The sequence below is a fragment of the Capsella rubella genome, unplaced genomic scaffold (genome assembly GCF_000375325.1).
Source record: "Capsella rubella cultivar Monte Gargano unplaced genomic scaffold, Caprub1_0 scaffold_5, whole genome shotgun sequence".
Classification (NCBI taxonomy): Eukaryota; Viridiplantae; Streptophyta; class Magnoliopsida; order Brassicales; family Brassicaceae; genus Capsella; species Capsella rubella.
This window is the reverse complement of record NW_006238919.1, coordinates 10,107,475-10,132,628: the sequence shown is the minus strand read 5'-3', so window position 1 is coordinate 10,132,628 and position 25,154 is coordinate 10,107,475. Positions and strand designations below refer to the sequence as shown.

General features: G+C 37.6%; 6 protein-coding genes across 11 annotated transcripts; 3 read left to right on the top strand and 3 right to left on the bottom strand.

Moving 5' to 3' along the window:
• The first annotated feature begins 1,391 nt into the window (after nucleotides 1-1,391).
• On the top strand, nucleotides 1,392-3,980 carry LOC17886927 (protein NRT1/ PTR FAMILY 5.7). Its single transcript, XM_006290712.2, has 4 exons — nucleotides 1,392-1,578; nucleotides 1,691-1,908; nucleotides 2,105-2,649; nucleotides 2,928-3,980. The coding sequence occupies exons 1-4, from the start codon at nucleotides 1,434-1,436 to the stop codon at nucleotides 3,826-3,828; spliced, it is 1,809 nt and encodes a 602-aa protein (XP_006290774.1). The 5' UTR covers nucleotides 1,392-1,433; the 3' UTR covers nucleotides 3,829-3,980.
• A 2,463-nt stretch (nucleotides 3,981-6,443) lies between these two features.
• Nucleotides 6,444-9,289, top strand: LOC17885537 (protein NRT1/ PTR FAMILY 5.7). The gene is made up of 4 exons (XM_006290710.2): nucleotides 6,444-6,632; nucleotides 6,745-6,962; nucleotides 7,347-7,891; nucleotides 8,240-9,289. The coding sequence occupies exons 1-4, from the start codon at nucleotides 6,488-6,490 to the stop codon at nucleotides 9,141-9,143; spliced, it is 1,812 nt and encodes a 603-aa protein (XP_006290772.1). The 5' UTR covers nucleotides 6,444-6,487; the 3' UTR covers nucleotides 9,144-9,289.
• A 106-nt stretch (nucleotides 9,290-9,395) lies between these two features.
• Nucleotides 9,396-11,410, bottom strand: LOC17886867 (aldehyde oxidase GLOX). Its single transcript, XM_006290807.2, has one exon. It carries the CDS (start codon nucleotides 11,238-11,240, stop codon nucleotides 9,624-9,626), a length of 1,617 nt encoding a protein of 538 aa, XP_006290869.1. The 5' UTR covers nucleotides 11,241-11,410; the 3' UTR covers nucleotides 9,396-9,623.
• Nucleotides 11,411-12,692: 1,282 nt separating this feature from the next.
• Nucleotides 12,693-15,476, bottom strand: LOC17886751 (aspartate--tRNA ligase 2, cytoplasmic). Its single transcript, XM_006290879.2, has 10 exons — nucleotides 15,042-15,476; nucleotides 14,852-14,962; nucleotides 14,601-14,732; nucleotides 14,066-14,356; nucleotides 13,868-13,978; nucleotides 13,705-13,758; nucleotides 13,541-13,620; nucleotides 13,307-13,422; nucleotides 13,100-13,214; nucleotides 12,693-13,014 (listed from the first exon to the last, which is right to left on the bottom strand). The coding sequence occupies exons 1-10, from the start codon at nucleotides 15,423-15,425 to the stop codon at nucleotides 12,888-12,890; spliced, it is 1,521 nt and encodes a 506-aa protein (XP_006290941.1). The 5' UTR covers nucleotides 15,426-15,476; the 3' UTR covers nucleotides 12,693-12,887.
• Nucleotides 15,477-15,911: 435 nt separating this feature from the next.
• LOC17887145 (mitochondrial substrate carrier family protein B) lies at nucleotides 15,912-18,667 on the top strand. Its single transcript, XM_006291300.2, has 7 exons — nucleotides 15,912-16,385; nucleotides 16,723-16,899; nucleotides 16,990-17,139; nucleotides 17,273-17,374; nucleotides 17,758-17,828; nucleotides 17,944-18,011; nucleotides 18,144-18,667. Exons 1-7 carry the CDS (start codon nucleotides 16,095-16,097, stop codon nucleotides 18,374-18,376), a joined length of 1,092 nt encoding a protein of 363 aa, XP_006291362.1. The 5' UTR covers nucleotides 15,912-16,094; the 3' UTR covers nucleotides 18,377-18,667.
• Nucleotides 18,668-18,815: 148 nt separating this feature from the next.
• Nucleotides 18,816-23,319, bottom strand: LOC17887266 (serine/threonine-protein kinase ATG1b). Of its 6 annotated transcripts, none has more exons than XM_006292387.2 (13): nucleotides 22,792-23,315; nucleotides 22,323-22,440; nucleotides 22,171-22,229; nucleotides 21,869-21,933; nucleotides 21,573-21,666; nucleotides 21,416-21,496; nucleotides 21,209-21,317; nucleotides 20,822-20,894; nucleotides 20,375-20,745; nucleotides 19,915-20,276; nucleotides 19,574-19,820; nucleotides 19,413-19,483; nucleotides 18,816-19,266 (listed from the first exon to the last, which is right to left on the bottom strand). In XM_006292387.2, the coding sequence occupies exons 1-13, from the start codon at nucleotides 23,041-23,043 to the stop codon at nucleotides 19,045-19,047; spliced, it is 2,124 nt and encodes a 707-aa protein (XP_006292449.1). In that variant the 5' UTR covers nucleotides 23,044-23,315; the 3' UTR covers nucleotides 18,816-19,044. The 6 variants fall into 6 exon arrangements, with proteins under 6 accessions (XP_006292449.1, XP_023637877.1, XP_023637879.1 ...); XM_023782109.1 differs by having other exon boundaries at nucleotides 19,915-20,279; nucleotides 22,792-23,314; XM_023782111.1 differs by having other exon boundaries at nucleotides 19,915-20,279; nucleotides 22,323-22,481; nucleotides 22,792-22,880.
• Nucleotides 23,320-25,154: the final 1,835 nt, after the last annotated feature.

The window sequence follows — 25,154 nt, the reverse complement described above, 5'->3', positions numbered from 1 at the left end:
TCACTCTAGAATTAGAGAGTAATGATCATCATTAATTTTAACGCATTCATTTGGATGGTGGTTACGTACAGTATTAAAAACCTAAATCGATTCCTTAATTGATTAACATGTGAATCATGTGACTATAAATTACTGTTACAGTTGGAGACTTGTTGTTTATGCTTAACACTCCTAGCTTGAAAATTGTTGTGGCTGATCGTCTGATATAGTGGTTAAAACTTCAAAGCACGATTACTAGATGATATCATATGTGATTAAACAACAATTTTCAAATGTGGCGGCAGAATAATGTTTTTGTCATTGCTGAATTTTTAGGTATGATCTGTAGAAGATAAGATACCCGTTCGTAAGTTCAGAAATGGTGCTACATCAATCTGTAATCTTACCTAAACATCATTTGAAATAAGATAGAAATGAAATATATTTCCTCTAGAAATGATGTGACATATGGAAAAAAATGAAAAAAAAAAATAAATTAAAGGATGCTGCAGATACTATAAAAATTTTGAATGAGTTTGGAAAAAAGCTTTTGGTACTTTGGAATAATATAAATATGAGTTTTTCTCATTTGGGTAAGGTATGAATAATGTCTTGGGTTTAGGTTGTAGCCAACTAGCCAAGAGAGATATCACCAAAATGAAAATTTCCTCGGGATATATCTCTAAGATTATTGTAAATATAAGTCCAACGAAATATGCATGCTAAGATTTTTCAAGCTAGGAGTTTAACTCTCTTTATCTTTAGTTTCACTTTTTTTGTGGTACCTTGGGAGTGTGAATTCATTTTTGGCTTTATCAATAGCTCAAAGTTGTTGAACAAGAATAAAAATGTGGTCATCACATCTCTACTTTAGTAAATCTTCTTAATTTGATCATGTGAAAATCATGCATGGAATCAGTTTTACTGCATATAAAGCTTGGATCAAAATTTGAGTTTTTCTTCTGTCTCCATCTCTCTTTGATTTGGTAAATCCTTCTGACTCTCTTTTTAATCATAAGAGTTCAGTGAATTTCCAACTTTATTTATGTGACTCGGTTTAGGTCCACAAAGCCACACAAGTTATTATCTGAAAATGACCGATTGGAAAAAGATGACTACCATTTTCACCGAGAATTTGTACTTATCTTAGATCAAAACTTCACTATCATTTTCTTCCCTTGTATTATGGTATAAACTTTATAGAAAGTCGTGTGGAAATAATTTTTAGCTTTTTATGATTATATTGTGAATTCCTTAATTATGTGTATTCTATTTGTCAACCTGACGTGTCCTTTTAAAGAATATTTGGAAAGCACTATATAGAGGAGGAGTCAAACATAGTGAATTTTATCCATTATATAAGAGGACCAAGCTTCTCCGTAAACACATCATCACGCAGCAACAATCCTCTCTCTCTCTCTCTCTATCTCCCAATCATATTAACACAAACAAGTATGGAGCACAACAAGGTTGATATAGAGCTTCAAGATTCATACGATGATCAACAAAAATGGGTTCTTGATTCTTCTACCGATAGCAGAGGAGAGATTCCTCTTCGGGCTAGAACCGGAGCTTGGAGAGCTGCACTCTTTATTATTGGTAGATACCTCAAATTAACGTTTCTAAAAGAGATATATAGAAAAATAACTTTATTTGTGAACTTTTTTGACGTTATAATCTTATATTGATTTTGTACATGTGGTATGTACAGCAATCGAATTTAGCGAGAGGCTAAGTTACTTTGGGATCGCCACGAACTTAGTGGTTTACTTGACGACCATTCTTCACCAAGATCTCAAGATGGCTGTAAAAAATGCAAACTACTGGTCTGGTGTCACTACTTTGATGCCTCTTCTTGGAGGCTTCGTTGCCGATGCTTATCTCGGCCGTTATGCCACTGTCCTTCTTGCAACGACCATTTATCTTATGGTAATAATTTCTGAAATTAACGTATACTTCAAATATTAGTCATTTTCATCAATACTTTAAATATTAACCTTATTTATGTATATAGTATTTCGTTGAGAGCCTTGTGTAGTCTATAAATTTTGAGATTAGTCAAAAAAGTTGATGAATTGTTTTCCTTATTTTTTTGTCTTAATATGTTGAATCTACAATATTACAGGGCTTGATTCTGTTAACATTATCTTGGTTTATACCGGGTTTGAAAGCTTGTCACGAAGACATGTGTGTTGAGCCAAGGAAAGCTCACGAGATAGCCTTCTTCATTGCAATCTACTTGATCTCCATAGGCACTGGAGGCCACAAGCCATCCCTAGAGAGCTTTGGAGCTGACCAATTCGAAGATGGTCATTCCCAAGAACGCAAGATGAAAATGTCTTACTTCAACTGGTGGACTGCTGGTCTATGCTCTGGGATTTTAACCGCTGTGACTGCAATCGTCTATATCGAAGACCGGGTTGGTTGGGGTGTGGCTGGTATCGTACTCACAATAGTTATGGCTACTTCGTTTCTTATCTTCCTTCTCGGTAAACCGTTTTACCGTTATCAAGCACCTTCCGGTAGCCCGTTGACCCCAATATTGCAAGTCTTTGTGGCTGCCATCTCGAAAAGACATCTTCCTTGTCCTAGTGACTCTTCTCTTCTTCATGAGTTAACTAAAGAAGAGTATACTAAAGGCCGGCTGCTTACCAGCACAAAGAAACTTAAGTAAGTGCATTACAACTCTGATGGTTTTGTTTTTAATTTGGATCAGTTTGTTTCAACTTCGGCCGGAGGTTTAAATTAAGTTGGTTTTGATCAATGATCAAATATACAAATTATTTTTCAAAAAGGAAAATGCATATTAGGATTATTATATTTTTAATTTTTCTTTTTTTATAATCCGTTGATCCAAATTGAACACTCTATATCCAACTATAAGTCTAAAAACCAATTCAAGTTTCTTTAGCATCAAAACATGGATTTGATACAGATTTGGTTTGCAGATTTCTAGACAAAGCAGCGGTTATCGAAGAGCAAGGAAACGAGAACACTACAGCGGAGAAGCAGAGTCCATGGAGACTAGCAACGGTTACAAAAGTGGAAGAAGTGAAGCTACTCATCAACATGATTCCAATCTGGTTCTTTACATTAGCCTTTGGCATATGCGCCACTCAAAGCACAACACTCTTCATCAAACAAGCCATAATCATGGACCGACACATCATCGGGACAAAGTTCATAGTTCCTCCAGCTTCCATGTTCTCTCTCGTAGCTCTCTCCATAATCCTCACCGTAACAATCTACGAGAAACTCCTCGTGCCCTTTTTTAGGCGTGCCACAGGAAACGAAAGAGGCATTAGTATTCTACAAAGAATCGGGACCGGTATGGTTTTCTCCTTATTCGCCATGATCATTGCTGCTCTAATCGAGAATAAAAGATTGGATTATGCTAAGCAACATCACATGAGTAAGACCATGACCTTGAGTGCTATATGGTTAGCTCCTCAATTCATAGTATTAGGTATTGCGGACGCTTTTACACTTGTGGGTCTTCAAGAATATTTCTACGACCAAGTCCCTGATTCAATGAGAAGCTTAGGCATAGCGTTTTACCTCAGCGTGCTTGGAGCGGCTAGCTTTGTCAACAATCTATTGATAACGGTTAGTGATCATTTAGCCGAGGAAATATCCGGAAAGGGGTGGTTCGGGAAAGACCTTAACAGCAGCCGCTTGGACCGCTTTTACTGGACGTTAGCCGCTTTGACCGCTGCAAATATATGCTTCTTTGTGATCGTGGCCATGAGATACACATACAAAAGTGTGCAGCCGAGTCTGGCTGTTGTTGCTGACGGCGGTGATGACGTTGAGACAGCGGTGAGTAATAACACGTCCAAGTTTACGTAACTTCGCTATTGGTTAGGTCATCTGATAACCATTTTAGGTTCTTTTTTTGTGTGTGTTTAATTTGTTGTAATTTTGCAAAGTGATTGTCAACTTTACTTTGGCTTTTAGTAGATCCGTATGTGTACCAAACCGTCCAAATATATATTTTAACCGAAACATGTGTTGATATTCCGACTTGCTAGTTTTATTATTAAACTCCAAAATATCAAAACCGGTTTTATTTGGTCATAAATTTATAATTCCAATAAATCAAATTAATGGTTAACTTTGGTGGAGTAAAGTGCGCCCATGATAATATATATATTAACAAATTAAAATTTTAAATATCTCATGGATCCTGGTTTAAAACTTCAAATCAAGAAGATATACGAACCAGCGAGCAATTCTAGGAACTCCCTGGTTAACGGCAAACCAAATGATGTTGGTTCTGAATTAATTGGTTTTTTAATTACTACGGAAATAATATTTTTGGTTTTGGTAGCAAAAATCCACTAAAGATTCACAACTTTCTCCTGATATATATATCACCACCAATAAGCTACCACTTAAAATTCATTTAATAAAACTTGATTGGTCTGATGATGACCACTTCCATGATAATTTCTTCCTTAGAAAAAAACATTGATAAATTTTTCCTTGTAAAATAAAAAATTTGAAGTATTGATCACTCTAGAACTAGAGGATAATGATCGCTTAAGGCATTAATTTGTGTAGTGGTTACAGTATTGATCCCTTAACTTATTATCATAATATTGTGAATTGTGTGATTAATTACCATTACTGTTACAGTTGGAAACTTGTATGATTTTTTTTTTGGTATGATGGAGACTTGTATGATTATGCTTAAGTGTGTTTCTTCCTTTTTATCCTATTTCTCGTGAGTGACTATTAGACTATATATTAATATATACTGATGCTAGTGTACAATATCGATACGGTGGTAGTGGTTAAAAGCACGATTAAATTGATGATATCATATGTACTATGTGATTAGTAAACGATTTTCAATTGTGGCGGCACAATAATGTTTTTGTCATTGCTGAATTTTAGGTATGATATGATGAATATACGTACGGGAGTTCAGAAATGGTGCTACATCAATCGGTAATCTTACCTATTTTTCATGTATATTACCTAATCAAGGAGTTGTGCTTCTAACGAATATAGATCAATCCATCAAGCCATCATGGCAACTGAAAAAGAAAAATTATTACCTATAAAGTTGTTTCATTGAATTAAAATTAAGTTTATTAATACTTCTACACTAGTTCTATTATTTGATTATAAAAAAAAAAAAATACTGATTATACATATTAGAAGCCAAGTTTACTGGAGATTTTGTCCTGATGCATGTACACTTGTTTTTCGTGTGGTCTAATGATTACTATGTTCGTCCTAATGATGTAGACACAAGTTTTTGTTCTATCGTGAATTATTGTACGTGGTGCGTTTAAATTTTAAACTATCAGTCAAACACATTGTGTGTTTTAAATGTTGTAAAGACTTAGACTCGCTGTCGTGAATGATAATATCATCAATTGTAATTGGTTGAATATATATATATTCTCTTCTAATGATGTAACATAGAGGAAAAATAAACCTCTAAGAGTTTGTTGGAATTGAGGATCAGATCCTAGAGGGCTACAAGGAGGGTTTAGCCAGAATTTTGAAAACTTTGGACAAAATCTTTTGGTATTTTGGAGTAAGTTGAATAAGAGGTATTTGTCATTTGGGTAAGGAGCTGATTTTGTCTTGGGTTTTGGTGGTAGCCAAGAGGGAGATATATATCTCCAAAAAGACCCAACGAGGGAATCTTTACTCTGTAGGCATCAAATCCACATGACATAAAGGTTCCTTGGGACATATCTAATTAGATTCCTGTAAATATTTGTTCAACGAAATATGCATGCTAATTTTATTTTTTAAAAGTTAGGAGTGTAACTTTATTCACTTTCGGTTGGACTGTATCATCATTTTTAACTTCATATATATAGCTCAAAGTTGTTGAACAAAAATGAAACTATTTTGGTCATCACATCTCAACTTTAGTAAATCATCTTCATTCATGGGAAATTCATGCATGGAATCTTTGTAATTCATCAAATATGAGGTTTTATTCTGTCTCCATCTCTCTTTGATTTTAGTGAATTGGTCTACCTCTCTTTTTAATCATAAGAGTTCAGGGAATTTTTTCAACTTTATTTATGTGACTTTTTTAGGTCCACAAAGCCACAAAAGTTATTATCATAAAACGACCGATTGGAAAAAGATGAGCACCACATCACACCGAGAATTTGTACGCATCTTAGATCAAAACTTCACTATCATTTTCGTCCCTTGTATTTTTGTATAAACGTTGGAATAGGCATAAAATAGAAAGTCGTCTGATACTAAATTTTAGCTTTTTATGTACATATTTATATATTTTTTACATATATAAAAATCGAAATAGAAGTTGAAGAGTTCTTAATTATGTGTCTTCTCTTTGTCAGCATAACGTGTCCTTTTAAAGGATCTTGGGAAGCACTATAGAAAGGAAGAGTCAAAAATAGTGAATGTTATCCATTATATAAGAAGACCAAGCTTCTCCACAAACACATCACTCAGCAAAAATCCTCTCTCTCTCTTTCTCTCTCCCAATCATTAACCCAAAAACATTATGGAGCACAACAAGGTTGATACAGAGCTTCAAGATTCATACGATGATCAACAAAAATGGGTTCTTGATTCTTCTACTGATAATAGAGGAAAGATTCCGCTTCGGTCTAGAACCGGAGCTTGGAGAGCTGCACTCTTCATCATTGGTATATATATCAAACGTTTCAAAGAGATGCTTGTTTAATTACCTGTAAATATGTAACTGTGTTTGTGAACTATTTTTACATAATAATCTTATGGTTTGGTATATGTGTTCAGGTATTGAATTCAGCGAGAGGCTAAGCTACTTTGGGATCTCCACGAACTTAGTGGTCTACTTGACGACCATTCTTCACCAAGATCTCAAGATGGCTGTAAAAAATGCAAACTACTGGTCTGGTGTCACTACTTTGATGCCTCTTCTCGGAGGCTTCGTCGCCGATGCGTATCTCGGTCGTTATGCCACTGTCCTACTTGCAACCACCGTTTACCTTATGGTAATAATTCGGAACGGATACATATTACTCGCAAAACTATATATTGTCGACCCTTTATAAACCTTATATATAAATTTTGGCAAAAACAAAAAAAATCTTATAGTATATAGTTAATTTGTTGTGAACCTTGTGTAGTAGCACGTATGTATACACTAAAAAAAACGATTCAATTATACGCAAAAGTATTAAGAAAGTTGTTCAATAATTATTATATATATATATATATATGTAACTTATTAATATATGTATATTTATATCTTATAAGATATTTTTGTTATTTTGTTGTCGGTTTTGTTCGGTAGTACTTTTTGCACACTATCAAAACTTGATGGTCTTGTATCCCTTGTATATTGTCTAAATTTTTTGAATTTACAATTTTTACAGGGCTTGATTTTGTTAACATTATCTTGGTTTATACCGGGTTTGAAAGCTTGTCACGAAGATATGTGTGTTGAGCCAAGGAAAGCCCACGAGATAGCCTTTTTCATTGCAATCTACTTGATCTCCATAGGCACTGGAGGCCATAAGCCATCCCTTGAAAGTTTTGGAGCTGACCAATTCGAAGATGGTCACTCCGAAGAACGAAAGATGAAAATGTCTTACTTTAACTGGTGGAATGCTGGTCTATGCGCTGGTATATTAACCGCGGTGACTGTAATCGTCTATATCGAAGACCGGATTGGTTGGGGTGTGGCTGGTATCGTACTGACAATAGTTATGGCTACTTCTTTTTTTATCTTCCTTATCGGTAAACCATTTTATCGATATAGAGCACCTTCTGGTAGCCCATTGACCCCAATGTTGCAAGTCTTTGCTGCCGCCATTGCCAAAAGACATCTTCCTTGTCCCAGTGATTCTTCTCTTCTTCATGAGTTAACTAAAGAAGAATATACTAAAGGCCGGCTGCTTTCCAACACAAAGAATCTTAAGTAAGTGCATTACAACTCCCATGTTTAGTCTTGGCTTACGTTAGGTTTTGGTTCGGATTCGATTTGTTACAATTTCTGTCAGAGATTTAAATATAGTTTTATTCAAATATGCTACAACAACAACAACAAAAAATACTTAACTATTACCTTTGCAGTTTTGTTTTTGGATATAGAAAAATTGAATCCATATAAAACATATATATATAAGGATTATTTTTGGTTTATTAATCAATTTTCAATTGGTTTGTCCATATTGAACATTTAATATATCCAACTATCCAAGTATAACCCAATACCCAAGGGTCTTTTAGCATTCAAACATGGAATTGATTCCGATTCTGTTTGCAGATTTCTAGACAAAGCAGCGGTTATCGAGGATCGAAACGAGAACAATACAGCCCAGAAGCAGAGTCCATGGAGACTCGCAACGGTTACAAAAGTGGAAGAAGTGAAGCTACTCATCAACATGATTCCAATCTGGTTCTTTACGTTAGCCTTTGGAGTATGCGCCACTCAAAGCGGAACACTCTTCATCAAACAAGCCATAGTAATGGACCGAAAAATCATCGGGACAACCTTCATAGTTCCTCCAGCTTCATTGTTCTCTCTCGTAGCTCTCTCCATAATCATCACCGTAACAATCTACGAGAGAGTCATCGTGCCTCTTTTGAGACGCACCACAGGAAACGAAAGAGGCATTAGCATCTTACAAAGAATTGGGACCGGCATGGTGTTCTCTTTAATCGCCATGATCACTGCTGCTCTAGTTGAAAAAAAAAGATTGGACTATGCTAAGCAACATCACATGAGTACGAGCATGACCTTGAGTGCTATATGGTTAGCTCCTCAGTTCTTAGTCTTAGGAATTGCGGACGCTTTTACACTTGTGGGTCTTCAAGAATACTTCTACGACCAAGTCCCGGATTCGATGAGAAGCTTAGGGATAGCGTTTTACCTCAGCGTGCTTGGAGCGGCTAGCTTTGTCAACAACCTTTTGATAACGGTTAGTGATCATTTATCCGAGGAAATATCCGGGAAGGGCTGGTTCGGGAAAGACCTTAATAGCAGCCGCTTGGACCGCTTTTACTGGATGCTAGCCGCTTTGACCGGTGCAAATATGTGCTTCTTTGTGATGGTGGCCATGAAATACACTTACAAGAGTGTGCAGCCTATTGTGGCTGTTGTTGCTGACGGTAGTGATGATGACGTTGAGACAGCCACAGGGACTAAAAACATGTCCAAGTTTACGTAACTTGGCTATTGGTTAGGTCGTCATATGATAACCATTTTATCTACTTTGCGTAGTTGTTGTACTTCTGGAAAGTGATTTCGTAGTCAGCTTTACTTAGTGTACTGGCTTTAGCTCACTATGTACCAAACCGTTCCAGTTGAAATATTTTAACCCGTAATCCGACTAGTTTTATTACTTGAAAACCAAAATATGAAAAACCTAATACACTGAAATTTATCAGAAATATACTTAAAATATATAAATATTAAAACATTATTGTTAATTTTCCGATAAATAAATTTTTTCAAATTATTTTTTATATACATAAACCGTAACCAGCAAGAAAGAGGTACAAGCTAACGCTCTCTCAAGTAGCAAGGTGTCCTTGATCTTCGGCTACGATAAAGTAGTTTCCCATGAAAATATATTGGAACATCATGTACTTAAAAATTAAGGAAAATAACATTATTAGAAATTTAAATATCCCCACGGTTCAACCAATTAAGAAACTATACGTATCCAGCGAGCCATGCTCGGAACACCCTGGTTAACAGCGAAGGCCATATAATACCCAGGCGGAGCAACGGCGCCGTTTGGTGGAGCCGTACACTGAATCCTATAACGACTGACTCCATCAGGCACAGACGGAGCAACGGTCAACTTGACGAGCCGTTGACCTTGAGAATACGAATGAGTCGCAAAAGGCGCGTTTCCCCAATTGATCTGTATGATCTCCACTACCGGCAACGCCACTGTCACGAACACGTCGAAGACCTCTCCGTACCGTACGATCTGCGGGATTTCTTGGATCTCAGGTCTGAGATTAGCTCGATCCGGCGAAAGATACTCCGGTGAAAACGCTTCGATCCGAAGCTCCGTTGGGAACTCGGCGTTGAATTTGTAGAAATAGTGAGGATTACTTCCGGCTACAAGGACTCTACCGTCCGGTAACAAATTCGCCGTCGAATGATACATTCTCGGTACAGTACCTGGGTTCAACGTCATGAACCGTAAACCAATTGGTTGATCGGGTCGGTATAGAAGCGGGTATAAACACGGATCGGATCCCATTTCAAATCCTTGGCTTCCGGCCTGAGCTCCGTTTATGATCAGAATCTCCCCCGTCGGTAAATTCACCATATCTCCCATGATTCTCCCGAACGGCATCTCCTCCGTCACCCAAACAGGATCCGCCGCTGTAGCGACAATTCTTCCGCAGGTTCCGTGCGCCGGAGCGTCCGTGGCACGCGCTGTGAAGGCCCCGGGTTGAGCTCCGCCGCAGATTAAAATCTCCGCCGTGGCGAAATCTCCTTGGATCGCTAGCATCGCCGATGATCCACCCGACGGATAATTCCTCGGACCACCATCCAAAGGTGGATACTCCTTCACGACGGCGTTAATCCGGTGATCGTATTTAACGGCACGACTGTTGGCGAAGACGAAGAGGTTACCGCCGTCGTCAGGGAGGAGATGAACGTACGGATAGAGATTATCCATTTGTTTGTCTTCCACGTCAGCAAGGAACTGGAAAGGAACGGCGCCGTTTTCGCGTGGAGGGTAATACTCAACAGTATTGGTTCCTCTTCCACCGACGATAATAACCGAACCATCCGGTAATATCTGGTTAGTAGCGTACCAGCGTCCGGTTATTAATTCGGTATCTTGAAGCTCCACCCAATCGCACGTTTCGTTCGGGTCACACGGTTCGAATCTACGGATCTTTCTAAACCCGTCTTTATCCCCACCCGTTTGAAGCAACGAACCGTCGGATAAAAACTGTCCGGACGAGCACCACGTGTCAGTTTGTATCATCAGTGGTCTGATCTGGTTAGTAGCGAGGTCGAAGAGAACCGAGTGAGCGTAGCAATCGTGCTTCAGAGCTGCGTCGTTTGGGTCTCTCCGGCACCGGTGACGGTCAAGAGCTTTCCTCGACGGTCCGATGTTTGTTCGATCAAGAAGGATGACGGTGTTGAACCGGGTCACGGCCGTGTGCATAGAAGCTATACCGGCGTCTTGTACAATGAGCTGCCAGGTGCCTGGTAAATCGGCACGTGCGATGGAGAAGAGAAGTACAAGTAGTACGATCCCTGGAGTATAATATGGAACAAGTTCTGCCATTTTTGTTGGCTCTCAGCTTTTTGGAAGCTTTCTGCTTCTCTTATACAAACTTAAAGAAGATTAAGTGGGGAATAGTTGTACACTGTACACTTTAAATTGATCGCAGCCGTTGATTGGCTGAGATGATCAAACATTTGTGGGTTCCGTGAAACAACATTTGTTAATGCATCAAACTACGAAAAACCAATCGATTTTTAATAACCTAAAAAAAAAAGAAATTGATTTTCGTCTTATAGCCAGAGCTTTAAAGGCCAGAAAATATTTAGTAAACGTATTTTCTAATTGATTAACAAGCAAGTTTCTCTCTTTCACTGCTCAAAAGGCATAATCATGAAAAGAAAAAATAAATAAAAAGGAAATTTCATTTGCAGTTGGTCCAAATTAAAAATAAAGTAATGTCCCTTTCAACTCAACTCATAATCATAAAACATAACGAGATCAATTTTATAATTTGGAACCTTTTCTCTGCAACTCAAGCCATTTCACAGCCTTTCATAAAATGATTAGTCCTATTGGTTAACGTATTCTTTTTCCTACCTTTTCCCCATACTTAGACGATCTTTTGGTCATCTTGATGCTTTGACAACAAAAATAAATGATTCTTCTTCTGCATGATTAGTTGATAAAGTAATTTATTAATTCAATAAAAATTTAGATTAGTTGATAAAAGCTTTTGGGTAGTGCTATGTTGAATTTTTATCCGAACAATATCATCGTGAAAAACATACCCTAACTAAATATGTACTAAGTTGAATTTTTAGTATCCAAACTTTTATTTTAAGATATTTAATAGGTATCTCATTCTTGATTTAAACTTAAGTGTTCCTTCTTCCACTCGTACATAATGAATGTGTAAACTCCAAAACCTTCTAGAACTTAACACATTAACAACTTAAGCTTGCTGGTCCATTGGCTGACATGGTTCACTATGTTTTCTTCTTAAGAAACACAAAGGGATCGACACCTTTGCGCTGATACCACAATGTTGTAAAGTGTGCCAAGACAACAACAATAAACGAACAGAGGAAAAACAAAGAATACTTTTTTCTGAATAACACTTTATCTTCTAATGATTAAAACTAAATACACGAATTTATAGAGTAAAAAATCAAAACGAAAAATCACCCACTAAGACTTAAACTTAAATTCTTCACCCCACTAAAAAGCTAAAAAGTTTAAAAGACTCACACATATGTTATCGTTTTGAATCATTCTTTAACATGTGATCGTGGCCATGAGATACACATACAAGAGTGTGCAGCCGAGTCTGGCTGCGGTGATGACGTTAAGATTGAATAATGACACGTCCAACTTGGACGGTCCAAGTTAACGTAACTTCGCTATTGTTTAGGTCCTCATATAACAACACCATTTTTTTTAATTTTTTTTGGGTACTTTTCAAAAGTGATTTCCTAGTCAGTTTAACTTTTAGTTTGGCTTGTAATAGATCCGTATGTATCAAACCGTTCGAATTGAAATATTTTAACTGAAACATGTGTTTTATAATCCGACTATTTTAATTATAAAAAACTCCAAAACATCGAAACTCTCTTTATATATCCTTCACTGAACAGCTTTTGAGTTGAAAAGACATTAGGGTGTAAGACCGTAAGCCCTGTCACTGAACAGCTCTGTGTTGAAAATACATTAGGGTGTAAGCCTTTGAGGGTCGCGTGGGAAGAGCGATGTTTTTCTGATGTTGTTCAGCGCACAGAAAAGCATGACCACTCGCTCGAGCCCCACTCCGAATCCACCGTGTGGAGGCGCACCATACCTGTCAACATGATTTGTCTGCTTAGAGAACAGCTCAGATAAATTACCAAGTAACGGAACCGAGCTGGTTTACTTTTGTAAATTACCTGAATGAATCGATGTATGTAGATATTGTCTTGACATCAATCCCGCATTCCCCTGCACGTTTCTCCAAGACTTCTGGGATATGGACACGTTGTGCTCCTGATATGATCTCCTCACCTAGGCCACAACAACACGTAAAGTTAGTATCGAACATAATTGGGGAGGAGAACACACATTTAAGGTAAGAAAAGAATAGCTCAAAGATGCACCTCTAATGAAGACATCAAAGGAGTTGCTGTAAAGAGGATTATCAGCACAAGGCATAGTGTAGAAAGGCCTAACTGCCGCAGGATACCGATGCAGAATATAGAACTCAGTGTTGTACCTGTCGAAATCCAACAACACCATAGTGTTAGAACAACTTTGTAACTATGAGAAACAGAACTAACAATTTGAAAACGAATGATATCAAACAGCAGTAGATTAAAAAAGTGATGGATTACTTTTCCAATACAAGTTGGCCAAGTTTTCTCTCAGATTCAGTGTTTAGATCACCAAGAGGATCAACCTCCACACCAGCTTCCTGTCAACATATCAAGATTACAATTATTATCGATAAATAGTCCAGTCGAAAAAGTCAGATAAAATACAAAAGAAAAACAAATACCTTAAGCATTTGAATCCCTTCTTCAAACGTTAACCTCAATGTCTTTTCAAGAAACTGCATATTAATTAGCACCAATTCTCAGAATCCAAAAAGTTACAAAAACTCAGTTACCGTCTTTCTTATAGATATTGCTTGCTGCTCATACTGCACATGGTTGGTTTACCTTCAACGGTTCAAATGGGTATTGCTTTCCAACAGCTTCCAGTTCCTTCTTGCACTTCTCGTTCAAACTAGTGAATATAAACACAAATAACTCGTCCACAAGGTCCATTATCTGCACAAACCAAGAAATATTATTAGCACCACTGGGAGAATAGAAGATACTTGAGATGAATATATATTATTCACAGCGCAGTCTTACCTCAGAATAGTGTTTTTGAATCTCCATCTCCACATCAAGACCCACAAATTCACACAGATGTCTATGAGTGAACGAGTCCTCTGCTCTGAAAACAGGACCTATCTCAAAGACGCGTCGCAAGTCACCACAAATTGCCATTTGCTTGTGCAGCTGAGGAGACTGAGCTAGACAAGCAGACTGTCCTTTGTATTCCAACCTAAATACAGCAGAACCTCCTTCACTACTACCGGCCATGAGTTTCGGTGTGTGGATATTTACAAAATCTTTGGATAGTAATTTTTCTCTGAAAAACTACAAAATAGTGATAGCTAATTCAGTAAAGCAACATAGAACAAAGTAAACCATATGATGGAAAGATCAAAACATGGTAGTAGCTTATACTGGTAAAAAACATTTCTATAGTGACTATCCTATCCTAGTCATGAGGCATATACACAAAAGTTTCTTACCAAACCAGGCTAAAAGATATGAAAACAGTAACACAAATGATAGAGATCTAATGCTCCACCATGCTTTAAAAAAGATCAAGACCTACATTTTCGACACCGCACTGAATGCGGAAGATGGCTTGATTAGCCGGTGTTCTGATGTCAAGCACCCTATGATTCAAACGTGTATCCTGATTGACACGAGAAAATGGCTTTGCCTTTCCACCTGGCTTTTTAGGCTGCAACAACATGAAATATGAAACAGATGGACCACCATCATAGAAGTATAAGAAGAAGGCAAAGTAAAAATTGTACCAGCTCAAAAACTAATCTTTAAAACAGTAAACCATGCATATACCTGAAAAGATTTTTCAATCTCTTCTTCACTTCGAGCAGCATCCTCCACACTAAGTGGTAATTTTGTCAAGGCTTTGTTGACGCAGTACACTTTCCTCATGTGAATTTCAACCTGCAATAACACACACACGCGAGTTATATTACTATAAATCAAACGAATTGAGAGGATCAGAAGAAGAAGAAGAAGAAACCTGCTGCGTAGCTCCCTTTATAGGGTCTTTGGGGAGGACGACGAGACCGATGACATCGACAAAGGATTCGCAAGGCAGCTGCTTGAGGTATTTAAGCATGTTGACGCTAACGTTGGTCTCTTCTGATTGCTTGGCCACGCACTGAACAGTTGATCCACTTTGCCTCAAGATCATAAACACTTGGCGATAGGTGTGAACTCGGCCTCTGATGAGAACCTCAGATCCCGCTAACTCTTCCACCAAATCGCTCACATCGGTCCACTCCTTCCCTTCAACAGCCTCTCTCCATTTCCCGGCTTTCGGATCCGCCGTGGATTGCAACTCGTTCAGAGTCACGTCGCCGTAGTTACTGGACAACTCGTCGACATCTTCTTCGAGAGACATTGAAGCTGTCTGTCTATAGAAAAGTTGAATATCCGACTTGTTTTGCTCTCTCTGCCTCTTAATTAGGGCTTGTTTGTATACACATGCCGTGAACACTAAAGCCCTAAACCGGAACCAAACCAAGAAAATAAAAATCCAATATATGAGTAGCATTTACGCAGTTGTTTTTTTATATCTAAACCGGAACCAAACCAAAAAATTTTGGTTTTAATTTGGTCATATCATATAATATAAAACCATATAAATCAGATTAACTTTGGTAGAGTAACGTTTTCCATGAATATATTTATATTACACTTAGGAATTATGATCCCATATTGTATAAGATAGTGCCAAATTGGATTTTAATTCTTCTTGTGGTTTCGATTATGTGTAACTGATCTATGTTTAATGAAAAGTTTGATGTTAAGCCCAAAAAAAAAGATGCAAATTTTAATGTTTGTCTGAACAGATGTTATTGCTATAAATATGTCTTTGCGTCATATTATTCTACCAATAATACCCTTTTTCCTTCACAGACCAGGTTTTTGGGGTTTCTCTAGGGTTTACTACTTCTCCAATCTCAAATCGCAAATTTTGAAAAACCCCATCTAAGCTTTAATAGATGCGAATTCAACTTCCACTTCTGCCGAATCATCAACTAAGTAGTAATAGAAACATATTTGAAATATGGAAGCTCGAGTCGGTGTAGTGGTGGAAGGAGGACAGAGGGCTCTTAATACCGCCACCGCTACCGCCGTGCATAACAGCGTTGTCGACGCCGGAAACAGGAAGCTGTTACAGCAACAACCGCAGACGCAGACACAAAGCTGCCAGCAATATCACCAAAGTAATAAACGGTCGTTGAATCAGCAGCAAGGCCATTTGGGGATCGTCGAGCATCTTCTCGCCGGAGGAATTGCCGGCGCATTTAGTAAGACATGCACCGCTCCTCTTGCTCGCCTCACCATCTTGTTTCAGGTATTTATTTCTTACAAGTTCTTGTAAGAATTGTGAGGCATCTGAATTTGATGCTTGGTATGGTTGTGCCGGAGGCTTGGAGCTAATGGTTTAAGAAGGCTATTGGGGTTTTGAATTAACCTTTGAGAGAATTTATTTTGACTCGTTTGGGATTAGAGAAAGTGTAAGGATCCTTCTATAAAAGAAAGCTAGAAACTTTAACATACCCCTTAAGGGCTATTTGAAGAAGTTTGAGTTGAAGACTTTATTATATCCACAAACATGAATAACGCTTCAGGTGTGAGGAATCGCATGATTTTATTGTTTTATTGACAAACTTTTGTATGCTTTATCACAGATACAAGGCATGCAGTCGGAAGCTGCAATTTTGAGCAGTCCAAAGATTTGGCATGAAGCTTCCCGTATAGTCAAGGAGGAAGGTTTTAGAGCATTTTGGAAAGGAAACCTGGTTACTGTAGCTCATCGGCTTCCCTATAGTGCAGTAAACTTCTATACATATGGAGAATACAAGAAAGTGAGTGCATTCAAGTCTCTTTTAGAGTGTGGTCTGTTGCAGTTCATGCTGATCTGTCGCTCAGACTTGCCTTGCTTTTTCTGTTTGCAGTTCTTCAACTCAAATCCAGTCTTGCAGAATTATAAAGGAAATGCAGCTGTGGACACTTCTGTGCACTTTGTAAGTGGTGGTTTGGCTGGACTTACAGCTGCTTCAGCTACCTACCCTCTCGATCTCGTAAGGACACGGCTCTCTGCACAGGTAATTGTGTTATCAACTTTAATTTTAACCTTAAAATGAAGGTGGTTCTGTTTACCTTTTTAGTCTCCCCTTGACATAAGCAGTGTTTTTTGTCTTCCCTTTAACTAAAAGCATTATATTTTATCCTTTCCAGAGACATACAATCTATTATCAGGGTATTGGGCATGCCTTCCGTACCATTTGCAGAGAAGAGGGAATTTGGGGTTTATATAAAGGACTTGGTGCAACATTGCTGGTACGCTTTATTTGCTTACCCTTATTCTTCTGTATGAACTGTGTTGATTGTTAACTCCTTGGTAGGGTTGAATTAGTCAGTATAGGTAGCCGTTTAGCCAATGCCTCCACTGCAGTTTTCCCTAGGCTGCTAGGGTAGATGGGAGTGTCCTAGGTGGTCCAACTGTCCAATTAGGCTGTCTAAACGGTTGATTAGGTGATTAAAGCACCTAATAAAGAGACGTATGTGGTCTAAGAATTTTAATTGTTGTGTAAGCTGTTCTATTAAGAATATAGATATGATTTCTCGATGATGCATATATTCTCAGGATCAAAATGCTCAAATTAGGTCACCACCCAACTAGCATTATCTTTAAGCTTCATTGTTCATCTTTTGAATTGCAGGGTGTCGGTCCAAACCTTGCAATCGGCTTCGCAGCGTATGAGTCTTTTCGAACATTTTGGCGCTCTCATAGGTAAATGCTTCTTTACTTTGGGATTTGAATATCAATATCGCCTAGTGAGTTTGTCTGTCCAATACAGAGTCTAAATTTATCCTATCATAATACGTTCGTCTTCAAACTTTTTCAGGCCTAATGATTCAGATGTCCCGGTTAGTCTTGGTAGTGGCAGCCTCTCCGGAATTGTTTCCTCGACAGGTTTCTTATCTGATCTCTCCCTTCACTCTAGTTATCATAGCTAATTAAGCTAAAAAAAAATTAGATGAGTTATGGCTCTTTTGGTATATACGTTACATGAAAGTTTTGTTATTAAATCGATAACTTGTGTAGTGACATTCCCATTGGACCTGGTGAGAAGAAGAATGCAGTTGGAAGGAGCTGGTGGGCGAGCGCGAGTGTATACCACAGGACTCTTTGGAACATTCAAACACATATTTAAGGCTGAAGGCATAAGAGGGCTATACAGAGGAATCTTACCAGAATACTACAAAGTGGTTCCTGGTGTTGGCATTGCCTTCATGACATTTGAGCAACTGAAGAAGCTCTTATCCGTCCCCAATTAATATACCTTAGTGTACCTTTATAGAGTTTGGAGTAGAAGAAACAGAATATCATTTTTCCTATGGTTGGTAGTAGTTTTTTATTATCTTACCGTACATAGTAGTAGTTGCAGTTTTAGGTGTTTAGGTTTACAATTTGTTCCTCATCCTGTCATCCATTAGCATCTCTGACTCTAGATAACAATTTTGCCTTGTTCAAGAGCTCTGTCATTAAGCAAGCTTTATACTTTTTTGTATCTCTTTATGGGTTCTTGATATATGTACCTGCAGAAAGTTTTGGCTGCTTTGTTCTAACGAGCCTTACTTGGCTGAGTAACAACTTTGATGTTTAGACAGACAATAGAGTTTTTGAATGAGAAACATTGTACAATGTTTTGCTAAAACAAGCATATCTGAGAAATTACAATCATCCATTTGACAATATATATTTGAACAGCTTACATGGGAATTTAATCAAATTCATGTCAAATATATTAAAATCAAATCTATAGAAACAATTGATGAGAGCAGTCACAAGTCACAACAAAGAGAATGTTACAAGTCCCTCCAGATTAACCCCAAAAGAATTAAGAATAACTTTTCTTTTTGGCTGTACAATTAAATGATTACAATTACAGACACTAAATAAACAGACGAGACAAGAGAATCATTTCGGATTTATCTGCTCCTCCTCATCGCTTCTGGGGATATGAAGTTCTATGTGATTGAAGATGTTTTAATCTGCTTATGAGCGAGTCAATATATGTTCTGAGCCGATACCTTACTGAGTTTGTGAGTGTTAAAGGCGGATTGAGAATCAGCGTCTGCGCCTCTGCTACTAGGAAGACTAGCAAACGCACCGCTTTTGAGTAAAGGTTTCCTGCATTCTCTGCGTCTCCCATCACTTCATCTACCTGTAATTGTCAAATTCTGAAGTCTTAACCAAAATTGTATCAAATAAACCAAACGGTATCCTACATTTCACCAAAGAAAAAAAAACCCGGATTGGGCACTCCTACAGGAATTACCAGATTCGTTTAGGATTGAAATAGAAACTTACTCCTCCACTTATGCCAAGAACAAGAGCTGCTTGAAATATTATCTCCATAGCATCCGGCATCTTTGTATTATCTACAATTATGTTCTCTGTATTTAATGATTCTGATGAATAAAGAAACTAGAATTGTCTCAGCAGTTTGGTTACTCCACGAAAATACGTACCAGATTCAACAAATTTGGCAAGTTCTTCAGCACGCTCAACCTCCTGGACAAATTCTTTCTGAATCTGAGACAATATTTTCTCTGATCCTTCGTGACTGATATTTCTTCTTACTCTGTTAATGTCTTGGCGCAGGTTTCCTTCTGTCCCCGAGACTGCCTGAGTATGACAGATGTGCAGTGCTTGATTCCATATTGCAAGAATCACCAGTTGGATCGAGAAAGCTTCTAAATGCTTACCATTATCACCCTATGAACGAAACATGAAGAGAAAACGCTCAGAAAAACTCAAGTTAGCAAAACTTTATGCCGAACTTTACATAACTATATTTGAAGTTGCTTACCCTATCATGAACCAATTCTGCTATTGCTGCTGCACACTTTTGCAAAGACCGGATTCTTGTCAAACTGTTAGTTGATGGCTGTTCAAAAGCATCTACAAGATCTAGAGAGCCATGGGAAGTACCCGGGATATAGTTCTGACCCTCCAAGCTTCCAAATCGACTAATGTTGTTGCCAATGGCACCAGCTATTGGCATAGGAGCCGTTAAAGTAGTTACATTTCTCTTAATGGACTCTACAGGAGGAGAATGTGATTTGAATGGGTAATTGAAAAGCTTCGGAGAACCAGACGAAGATGATGGTATATCAACCGGTGGTCCAGATATCAGAACATAATCTTGATCCATTGAGTCTGGAGAATCCCCTACTGCAGACCCGACGTATATTAGAAACTGTGCAAGGCATCTTTTCCAAAGACAATTCAATTTTTATGGGCTAAGAAATTTATAGAAACTTGATTACCTCTTCCTTGAGTACTAAGTGATCTGGAATCAGGCAAGCTTGACGGTTTGAATTGGCTTCTATCTGATAATCTATGGCCTTCAAACTTGAAATTATTGGTTTCTGCTCTATGACTGACTCTACTATATCTGGAAGTAAGTTCCATGTTTTTCAAAGGACTAGATGCTGCCTCCCTTCTCTCAATACTAAATCCGTAAGATGACTTTATTGGAGAAGTATGTTTAAAAGATGAAGGACTTCCCTCAGGTCCACTAGAATCATCATCTAAAAAGAACGGCAAACAGTCTTCTTGAGAAATTTCTTCCATATTTCTTGAGGGACTGCTTCCAGATGAATGAAAATCGTTCATCGTTTGTGAATCTAATCTACTCCTGCAACATTAATCATCTTCAATAAAACATTTTGAACCACAAATGATAACAGAAAGTAGTTTAGCACCGCATCTACCTTGTGAAATCATATGATTGTTTGTCGGAAAGAAAAGGATGATGAAAAAACTCTTCAAACGTCAAACGTTCAACTGTCCGAGAGAATATTTCCAAAAAAAGAAATGTTAAACACTAACAAGTAAGGACCCTCAAACACTTTTTAAGGGTAACAAACACATAGAGTTAGGAGATGAAGAAAGCTAAAATGTTAAACCTCCATGTAAACTCAATACCCAATTTGAACAGGACAATTTCAAATTTTGGCCATACTTTTTAACAAAAGAAAAACTGTGACCATGACAAAAACGAAAATATCCCGACTTGTCCATTCTCTTGTTAATTTTTCAAAATTAGATTGACCCACATATGCTAATAGAATCTGGAACTTTATTAACAAAATGCTTACCTGGATTACGACGCAGGAGCTTCTGGCATAGATCTTTACAGTCAGTACTCAAATCTCTACAGTCTGCTGGAAAATGTAAGTCAGTTGATCTGATAATGTTCTGGAGCAACTGTGGACATTAGATGGAGAGCATGTTAGCCAATATTGCATTCACCTAAACAGAAACATTTACATACTTTGATCATCATGAAACTTGATATACAAAACCTGAATTTGACTGTTTCCTGTAAACGGGGTTCTGCCTGTCACAAGTTGAAATAATATAGCACCAACACTCCAGAGATCTGCCTGTGTATCAAGGAAGATTTTAAGCAGGAAATGATATAAGAATGGCCTATGTGGTATATAGAAACAAAAGTCGCACCTTTGCATCATATTTTTGAAGCTGCATAATCTCTGGGGCCATATACAGTGGTGAACCACATAAAGTTTCTGCCAAACCCCTAGGCTGCAATGATCTGAGCTAAGAAAGGGTGATGCTTAAGTGAAAATTTACAAACTCAAAGAGGTGTAATAAGAATGCTACCCCAGGAAAAAGAAGTGCAAACACCTAAAACTAGATATATAGATACAAGAAAAGCAGAAAGAAACCATATAAGACCAACTCTGACCATAACATTAGACTAACTGTTTCTGTAACAAAGATGCTGTCGACAATACCTTGCAAATCCAAAATCAGCAATCTTCAGAGCTGCATCATTATCAACTGTGGATAGAAGAAGATTCTGTTTCAAGAATGAAAGAAGCTTAGCAATCGAATTTGAAGTTTAGAAAAAAAAATCTCTCTCTGCTAGGGCAAGAATTTATAAGAGAAAGAAGTAAACAAGTTATAGTGGAACCTAACAGATTACCCTTGCACGGTGTCCATTTCAACCCTTTGAGAGATTAGTCTTTTAGAAAGGGCTCGAACGTATTGTCATGACAAGAGAAGATCATATCAGGGTTTGAGTTACTAGACATACCTGAGGCTTTAAATCGCGGTGAATGATATTATTATCACGAAGAACTTGTAAGCCAGCCGCTATTAGACAGAAAATTCATTGAAAGAGTGAGAACGTGATTCTACCACTCCAAACAAAACGGCAAATGAATCAGAATATTTGGCGGACTTTACCTAACTGCTGCATAAAATGCTTAGCAGTAGCTTCAGGAACAGTTCCATGTTTGTGAATGTACATAGACAGATCACCCCCTTTACAATACTCCAAAACCAGATTTATTTTCCCAGGAGCCTAATAGAAACAGAAAACCAACCTCACACGATTAAAGCCATCTGCAGTTTAAGAATTTACCATTTCCAATACATTAGATCATCAGACTACATCGTCTACGGATTTCGAAAGTGCTAAACATCTAAAATTCAAGAAGGGCAATGCTCTACTACTCCTCCTCTAATAAAGTTAACACATTTAAGAATTTCACCAAAAATGAAGAAAGAGTTACATGTTTCACCGAGCAATGGCAGCAGCTTATAACAGCTACATCATTCCATATCCTGACTGCTCTGATTCTAATTTACTAGACAACCAAAGAGAACTGACTAAACTCATAAAACCCAGCGAAGAAAGAAGAGAAAGATATACCTCGATCATGTCGATAAAGCGGATGATGTTAGGATGATTAATCTTCCTTAAGATGATAATCTCGGACATGAGACTCTCTTGCAACTTCTTATTAAGCCGAGCCATGGCGATCTCCTTGATAGCAACGACGGTGCCATGGACAAGGTGCCTCCCTTCCCAAACAACCGAAAACGAACCCGACCCGATTTGTCGACCCACCGCATAATCGCCGATAACCCTTCCGCTTCTCCCCGCCGCCGCCGACTGAGCCATTTTCCTCCCGACAAAGGAGCAAAATCAACTCCGGAGATCCGAATTTGAGCTGCGGGAATTGAAATCTTCTTTGTGATTTCTCTAAAACCCGCTTCGAGTTGAAAAAAAGAAAGAAAAAGGAATTGAATTGAGAGGCGTATTCAGATAATAAAATGATGATATGAGAGAAGAAAGAAAGGTTTAATTTGAATTGATTGAATGCAAAGTTGTTTAAAAAATTATTATAACAAAGGAATCAACTTGTAAAATGACGCCTCTGGTTTTATACGACGATCAGAGATGATGATGATGATGATGAATTGTAATTAATTTAATAATTTACATATATATATATATGTAGTAAAATTACGGCTGAGTGGACATAATGACAGGATGATTAGTGGTCTTAATTGACGACCGCTCATCGCTCACCAGCCTTACTAATCCCTACACCAATACAACAAATGATCATCATACCTATACTAGCTACACAATTCATGTGAAGAAATTATATAAACGTGTTTTGTTGCAAGGTCCTCATGATAATCAAGACATTATGTGAATGTGTGATTGTAATTTGGAAAACCCAATGCATTCGTTGTCGTCTTAGACTGTTGTTTTTTTCCTATGTTCTTTCTCAATTGGGTAAAAAATTTATGTTAATACTCAAAAACACAAAGATTGTTGTGTCTCGATCATTGTGAAATTATTGTTGTTCGTTACAAACATATTTCTTTATATATTACTTTCAAAACGAACTTCTATATGTATAATGATTTTGGATGTATCGGGTGTTCTATAAATAATTTACAGAAACAAATTTGAGGATAAAGAAGAATATATAATATAGATGGAGTATAAAACGTTAGATGGAAGAGTATGAAACGTTTTAATATGAAGTGTGAAAATGGGATTACGTGTACATTGATCTAAAAACGTATCACCACCAAAAAGAAAGAAGAAGAAGGAAATAGCGTAAAAGTTTTAACACAAGAATTTTAATATTTTCATAGGAGCCTAAAATAAGCCGCTACGCTATTAGCGTGCCGTTGTAAAAAGCCCACTAGCTTCTTCTTTTTCTCTGTTTGATTTGTGACTCGTGACTTAACCGTTGATTCCTTTTCAAAGTCCTTACAAACGCAATGCCTTAAGGTCCTAGGTTCGAAGCCGAAACATGGCATTTTGGCACTCTTTACAGTTTACACGTTCATTGTGACCTCTCTTTCTCTCTCTCATGATTGGTCATGTGTTGTAATGTTGCATGTTTATTATATCCATGATTCTTTTGCTCGGTCCGTAGTTTCTTCTAAAACGATCAGGAGGTTTTGAAAGAAGTAAAACGGCCATGATCGCACTCATAACATAATCTTTACTCTTTACATATTAGATTGTCAATATTGACTCCTATGTAAAGATATTAACATGCCGTCCGCAAATTTTTGACTGTTGTATAAACTATTCAACTGGGACACTCAAGAGCGACGAAAGTTTCAAAAATAAAACACACGTCTCGGACTCGGGTATTAGTGATGAAGATTGGAATTGGAATACACTTTTATCCTTACGGTCTTCGACTAGAAAGACCATATGGTCCATATCCTTTGGTCGAAAAGAATTTTGAATTAGAAAGAAACAACAAAGATCTGACTAAACTACCAAGTGATCATAATGTGTGATTTTTCATATAAATTCGAACCATCTATGAACTTGTCTCCTTGTACATCGTATTAAAACCGATACATCGGAGGAAAAGGAGATCGGAGAAGAAGAGAGAAGCGAAGCTTTATTATCAAAAGTATAAAAGTTTGTTACAAAAGCTTAACGACTAATCTCAGTCTAATTAGCTTATATATGCTAATTAAACTTTACAACATTAAACCAGACATTTAAACCAGAGTCAATAACCGGTTAAACACAAACCAAGTAATCTAATATCCTCCCCTCAAGTCTTTATCTTCAGAACATCTGCTGTTGGAAGATATAGACTTGATAATGACATTTGTTGAAGGATGTTGAAAAATGGACCTGGGTGTAAAGGCTTGGTGAGTATGTCTGCATGTTGATTTCCTGAAGAAACATGTAATGTCTTCAGTTTCCCTGCTTTTATCTGATCACGAACAATATGGCAATCA

Coding starts and splice junctions, on each gene's coding strand:
- LOC17886927 (XM_006290712.2), top strand. CDS start 1,434: ATGGAGCACAACAAGGTTGATATAGAGCTTCAAGATTCATACGATGAT. Junction 1,909..2,104: donor CAACGACCATTTATCTTATG/GTAATAATTTCT, acceptor ACAATATTACAG/GGCTTGATTCTGTTAACATT. Junction 2,650..2,927: donor ACCAGCACAAAGAAACTTAA/GTAAGTGCATTA, acceptor TTTGGTTTGCAG/ATTTCTAGACAAAGCAGCGG.
- LOC17885537 (XM_006290710.2), top strand. CDS start 6,488: ATGGAGCACAACAAGGTTGATACAGAGCTTCAAGATTCATACGATGAT. Junction 6,963..7,346: donor CAACCACCGTTTACCTTATG/GTAATAATTCGG, acceptor CAATTTTTACAG/GGCTTGATTTTGTTAACATT. Junction 7,892..8,239: donor TCCAACACAAAGAATCTTAA/GTAAGTGCATTA, acceptor TTCTGTTTGCAG/ATTTCTAGACAAAGCAGCGG.
- LOC17886867 (XM_006290807.2), bottom strand. CDS start 11,240: ATGGCAGAACTTGTTCCATATTATACTCCAGGGATCGTACTACTTGTA.
- LOC17886751 (XM_006290879.2), bottom strand. CDS start 15,425: ATGTCTCTCGAAGAAGATGTCGACGAGTTGTCCAGTAACTACGGCGAC. Junction 13,979..14,065: donor TTCAAAAACACTATTCTGAG/GTAAGACTGCGC, acceptor TGGTTTGTGCAG/ATAATGGACCTTGTGGACGA. Junction 13,215..13,306: donor CTTTGATGTCTTCATTAGAG/GTGCATCTTTGA, acceptor GTTGTGGCCTAG/GTGAGGAGATCATATCAGGA.
- LOC17887145 (XM_006291300.2), top strand. CDS start 16,095: ATGGAAGCTCGAGTCGGTGTAGTGGTGGAAGGAGGACAGAGGGCTCTT. Junction 17,829..17,943: donor ACATTTTGGCGCTCTCATAG/GTAAATGCTTCT, acceptor AAACTTTTTCAG/GCCTAATGATTCAGATGTCC. Junction 18,012..18,143: donor CGGAATTGTTTCCTCGACAG/GTTTCTTATCTG, acceptor TAACTTGTGTAG/TGACATTCCCATTGGACCTG.
- LOC17887266 (XM_023782109.1), bottom strand. CDS start 23,043: ATGGCTCAGTCGGCGGCGGCGGGGAGAAGCGGAAGGGTTATCGGCGAT. Junction 20,280..20,374: donor ACTTAGTACTCAAGGAAGAG/GTAATCAAGTTT, acceptor TCGGGTCTGCAG/TAGGGGATTCTCCAGACTCA. Junction 19,267..19,412: donor TTCTTGGCATAAGTGGAGGA/GTAAGTTTCTAT, acceptor TGACAATTACAG/GTAGATGAAGTGATGGGAGA.